This window comes from Cucumis melo, chromosome 8 (assembly GCF_025177605.1).
Source record: "Cucumis melo cultivar AY chromosome 8, USDA_Cmelo_AY_1.0, whole genome shotgun sequence".
Classification (NCBI taxonomy): domain Eukaryota; kingdom Viridiplantae; phylum Streptophyta; class Magnoliopsida; order Cucurbitales; family Cucurbitaceae; genus Cucumis; species Cucumis melo.
In genome coordinates this window covers 4,995,717-5,001,608 of record NC_066864.1, presented here as the reverse complement: position 1 = coordinate 5,001,608, position 5,892 = coordinate 4,995,717, and the positions used below count along the sequence as shown (strand labels likewise).

At 32.9% G+C, this 5,892-nt stretch overlaps 1 protein-coding gene across 1 annotated transcript; it reads left to right on the top strand.

Moving 5' to 3' along the window:
- Positions 1 to 3,790: 3,790 nt before the first annotated feature.
- Positions 3,791 to 5,667, top strand: LOC103484949 (E3 ubiquitin-protein ligase RING1). Its single transcript, XM_008442348.3, has one exon. It carries the CDS (start codon positions 4,117 to 4,119, stop codon positions 5,287 to 5,289), a length of 1,173 nt encoding a protein of 390 aa, XP_008440570.2. The 5' UTR covers positions 3,791 to 4,116; the 3' UTR covers positions 5,290 to 5,667.
- Positions 5,668 to 5,892: the final 225 nt, after the last annotated feature.

Below are 5,892 nucleotides of genomic sequence, written 5' to 3'. Positions count from 1 at the left end.
CCCAATCCTTAAACTTTTGTTTTTATTTTGGTTGCTCCACGATATGCTATACTAATAAGTTAGTACAGGGAGGATTGAGTTATTTGTTCTTCTAAATACGAAGAAAAAAGTTAAAAGTCCTATTTTAAAGTCTACTTTTTTTTCTTTTTGTTTGAAGTTGTTGAATAGAACTATTTATAAGGTTTTTACTTTGTATTTTTCTCAAGATTGTGGGTGATGTTGACAATATCATAATTATTGCAACACTCAGAGGTTGAGGTAGAAGAGTGATAGTGTCGAGCCCCATTCAATTATTTTCCAATTTAGTATGATTCTTTCGATTTAACTTATCAGTTCAAAATTACTTGAGAGTCTGACTTTTTCCTTTTAAAACTTTCATCTCTAATAATCTCTCTCGATTTTCTCAGGTCTAGACACGCATTATAGGCTTAAGCCTTGTATGGAGAAGCCTCCCGGATAACTAAAGAAAAATATTATATATACATTTTTTAAAATAAGAAAAACCAAAGTAAGATAGAGTGCAAATACTAGAATGAAAAATAAATCCATGGTTCTTTTAAAAAGAATAAAAAACAAGAAAAGTCAACGCTAATAAAACGAGCTGAAAATTTTCAATTAAATGATAATATGTGATTCAATCCTCAAGAAGATAGAGTATATACGAATTTTATTTAATTTTTGAAAAATCACGGTTCAATTGAACTTGTCTTCAAATCACTTAAAAATAAAAACTAAATTATAGAAATGAGTAGAAATGGATACACATATTTGTACTTGTGAACAAAAAAAAAAAAAAAAAAAATATGAAATAGATGTAATATTTATAAGCAGCTAACATCAGTTAATAAAAGGTCCAATTTGAAATCATATTATTTGATATAATGCATATATGAAAAACTAAAAACAAAGAGTATGTCCAAAATCCAACGTCAAAAAGAACAAAATGGTTTAAGAGGTCATAAAATGAAAGAAGAAAGAAAAAAAGGGAGGGTTGATGGTTATGGAGAGCTCCTAATGAGTGGGACAACAAATGTACCCAATGTTTATTGATGCAACTTTTGACCAAAGAAAAGTGTGTTTGAGCAAATAAAAAAGAAAGAACCCCCAACAAGACGAAAAGGTGCAAAGTAAACCTATTTGGACTATGTTACCCTCAATATAAAGCTTTTCTTCACTAAACTATAACTACTCTCCTTTTCAACTCTTTCCCTCACCTTAACAAATAAATAAAGAAAGAAATTTACACCAACATGCTTTTCATAGCCAATAAATATCTACTTTTTTACTTCTTTTTAAATTTTTATTTACTGGGTTGGGTTTTTTTTTTTTTTTTTTTTCTTTTTTTGAGTTCAATGTGCAATAGTTTCTTTGAAAAACCCCTGAGTTTGAGACGTAATTATAATGACAATGCTTAGGATAGTTATAATTGTTTTTTCAATAATTAAAAATAAAAGGCTAATAAATGAGATCCGCAACGGGCCAAGATGGGGCGGGCTGTGAAATGTGGGCCAAAGGCCCATTAGTTCTTATTATGGCGTCAACTCGACTCTCAATTCTAATTTAACTTTGAATCTTAAATTTATCCAAATATATTTTTGGAGATTTTCTCATTAACACCTACAAAGCAGCTTATGTAATGTCCTATATGCTAAAAACATAATTGTAACATAAATATGTATATGATTTAAACACATTGGTTGATATTTAATTAAAAAAATAATAATAAAAAAAAAGGTGCTAAATAATTTATAGTAGAAACTGAGGCTACCCTATTAGGTTGCTGCCATCTCAACATCTCTAATTTCTAATTGTTACAGTGGATATAAATTGATGGGGGTCTGTATAAGATAGCTTAACTAGCATGTTTAATTTTCAAACCAAGGGGGCCACATATCTTTATTTTAGTCAATTTTTAGTTAAGATTAACATCAATTTGACACTTATCAACTTTAAATAAAATATATTATAACAAAAAGAAATCAATGGACCAAAATATTTGATTAATTTTATTTAAATCGACTCCACTGCCCTTTTTTAATTTTTTTCCAAAGAAAGATAGAATTTTTTGTAAGGTTGTATGCATTTTATAGATTAGAATATATGACCATAGAAAAGAGGTGTAGAAATTATGATATGGGTCAAGACCATCATTTAGAGTTAAATACATAAACAAATGTGAACATTTGATCTTTTTTTCCCTTTTACACATGGTGTAATAAATTCCTTTCTGTTCGATGAGTGTCTTTCCTGCTGTTTTAACACAAAGAAAGGGGTCAATTTCTTAAACTTTGAGTGCCAAAGTATTAGTTTGATTCAACATTGTAATCCATTTTTAAATAATGTATGTTTAAAAAATATAACACAAGCTATCTGATTTGCAAACAACTTGAAGTACCCAGCTGCAACATTTGACAGAAACTCAACCGAAATATAGACTTGATAACAACTTAATTTCTATCTATGCCCCCAACTTAAAATTCATTCTCAAAACAAAAACAATGCTAACTAAAAGATAAATTATGATATACTCATCTCACTCTACTTATATGAGTTTATCATTGATAAATTATGATAAACATGTTAATCTATTATTAATTTTAGTTACAAGAATGTCTTGTCCCTTTTTTTTTTTGTTTTCTTGTCTTTTCATAATTTTTTTCGCTTATTCACATGTTAAAATGACGATAAATAAGTTTTTTCAATGATAGATCTTATAATTGAAAGATAGACTTCACCCCTTCAACACTATCATTAATTAAAAATTTATACACTTCAATCAACACCAAATTCGAAATCTAAAATCACACTAACAAAAATAACAATCCTATTTCTAATTTATAAAATCAAATGTTGGACAGACTTGTATAAAAGCACATTTAAACTCTAAAACAACATATTTTTTTCTAATCAAAATATTGTTTACCTCATTGGTGAAATCAAAGCTCGACGCTAACCACATGGTGCAATCCTTCGCGCCGTCGTCTACTCTCGTTAGAGCAATAATCCCCTCCCCTTTTTTAGAAAGAACTCTTTTAATTTTTTTTTTTTTTTATCATATCATAATAAAAATGTTGTCATAATTTCCTTGATCTTCGTGCAGTATGTAGTCTGCCACTCTTTTTTAAAGGCTTAATTAATTACGTTTGAAGAAGGGATTTAAATATTTGTGGATGAGAATTAATTAACTTCTTGGTTATTTTATTTGTAATTTTGTTATGATTTATAGTTGAAGTTAATCAATCATGAAGTTGAAACAACAGGAAGGAGTCTTTGGTGGTTGTGGGTTGTAGACATTGGCATTTTAGTCTTTTAGTGTATGAGTTGTTATCAAATTTTATTAATTTGCAATTATTTTGGACTTCTGCTCAACCCCCCTATTAATAAATTTTGTAAGCATAGATATATAATTGGAATTTATATTCATATAAACTAATTATTCAAATTGATTTTCAAAAATAGAGTTCAAAAGTATTTTTTAAAACAATAAAATTGTAAAAAAAAAAAAAAATTGACAACCATCAACATTTGAGATTACTAATTATTTGAAAACAAAATCTATTTAGATTTTATGATAAAAATGTAATGAATTTTTGTCGTTAGGTGAATTCGTTACTATGATCCTTGTTATATGTTAAAAAATATATATGGCACCCAGGGATTCAAAGTTGTTGAAAGGGTGGAAAATGTTGGAAGAAATAATGGGGGAGGATGAGGAGGAGCATCAATCCAGACCACGCATTATTAAGATTTAAGAGAGAAGGGTGTGGGTGTGGGTGTGACATGGAAGTCCTTTGCCCCCAAGGAATTAAAAAGACCGAGAGAAGTCCTTAAACGCGGAAATGGCGCAATAAAGTTGATTGACTTTACTTACACACACACACACACACACACAGACAGACTACACACTCTTCTTTTCTCTTCCATGGACATGAAAGCGAATGCAACGACCAAGTTAACCCTCAGAACCACTTTCCTCTAAATCCCACCATCTTCTTCCTCGAAATTTCTCCTAACATTTCCATATCATTCAATCCCCAAGCTTTCTGATTCCTCTTCCTTTCATGACCGACAATCACCCTCCCACTCCCTTCTCCTCTTCATTTCTCCATCCACGCCATGTCCTGCCAATCCAACTGTGTTCCCACCACCCCTTCTCATTTTCAAGTTTGTACTTCACTCTGTTCTCCTAAATGTTCCGGTCTCTGTTTTGGCCTCCCTAAAGTTCCTATTGTCGTTTTGCCTCGCTCCCAGCCACGCCCACCGCTGCCGCCTCCTCTCCCTCTCCCTCAGCTTCCGTCTTCCATCGTTCCTCCCCAAACCCATACCCCAGGAAGGTCCACTCTACTTCTTCTCAGTTTGATCACTACAGCAACTCTGGTCGCCGCCATCTTCATGCTTTGTCTTCTTTTCAAGAAATTTAGGGAGTATCGTAATTCAAGACATAATCGTCTCCCGGTTCTGTTTGATGTTCAAGGTGAGAATCTACCCGATAGCGATGAAGAAGAACCCGTTATCGACCACCACGTTTGGTACATCAACACCGTTGGTCTTCAGCAATCGGTTATCGATTCAATCACTATGTTCAAGTACAGGAAGGATGAGAAATTAATCGACGGTTCAGACTGCTCCATCTGTCTCGGCGAGTTTCAAGACGATGAGAGCCTTCGACTGTTACCAAAATGCAGCCATGCCTTTCATGTTCCCTGCATCGATACGTGGTTGAGATCGCACAAAAACTGTCCCCTCTGTCGCGCTCCTGTGCTGTCCGATTCCGTCGCCCCAAGTTTAGCCCCCATCGAACCGATTAGGAGGAACCAGCCAGAGCCGATCGAGAACACCCAAATGGAAACAGAGACCATCGAGGAAGAAAACGGAGTAGATGAAAATAGTGGAGAAGTGCGTAGAGAAAATTCCGAAATTCTCATTAAAAGGTTGTCTCGGACTTTAAGCAATTTGAATCAAAATAGTGAGGCTGTTGAAGACGAAGGACAGGGACTAAGAAGGTCGGTTTCTATGGATTCAGTTTCAGCAAAGGCTATTTATCAAGTCACGGCCAAAATACAAATTCCAGAAGAAGGGTGTTCGTCAAATGGAACATTAATGGAAGTGAAGGATTCAGTTTCTTCTAAAAATCTTGGGAATCAGAGCCTGTATAATCTGGTGAAGAGTATTTCATTTGGGCATTCTATGCAGAAAGGAGGGATTTCAATAAAAAGATTCAGTTCAGGAAGAAGGAAGTTACAATGGGCCAGACATTACAGAAGCCAGAGCTCGGTCCTTCCGATGTGAGAGAGGAAGAAATCTTAAAAATGGCTGGGAAAATCAACATCTTCTCTCTAGAGTTTCAAGAAGCTGTTCTGTTTTTGTTGTATGTGTATGAAGCTGCAGGAAACTCTTAGGCTGTTTCTGTTCCGTTCTGTTTGGGGTTCTTAAGGTAGTTTACGAATAGAATCAATGAAGAAGAAGGCTCATGATTTTGAATGAATTATGGATGACTGAAGTTGGGTGTTACTGTTAATTAATAGAAACAAAGAAAAAAAAAATAAGAAAAACAACAAATTTTGGCTATACTTCCCTACACATTATGCTACTTCTTGTACATGTAACATATCTCGACTTCAACCAGTAATTTATACAATAAGATTAAGTGACTATGAGATTATATAATGAACTGGTCTACTTTTATGTCACATAAATTCAAAGGGTATTGCATATTAGCTAAGATCATGTTCCAACATAGTTATAGCCTGTTTTGTTATTTTCAAATTATTTTAAACATGTATTTAATCATTTATAACCAATTTTTACGATATAGGATTTGAGTTTGGGAGTGTAAAATCAAATATTAAATTAACCTTAAGTGACTGTACTAAATATTTATTAGTATGTACT

What these genes read in the sequence shown, in the direction of transcription:
- LOC103484949 (XM_008442348.3), top strand. Translation starts at nt 4,117, where the DNA reads ATGTCCTGCCAATCCAACTGTGTTCCCACCACCCCTTCTCATTTTCAA.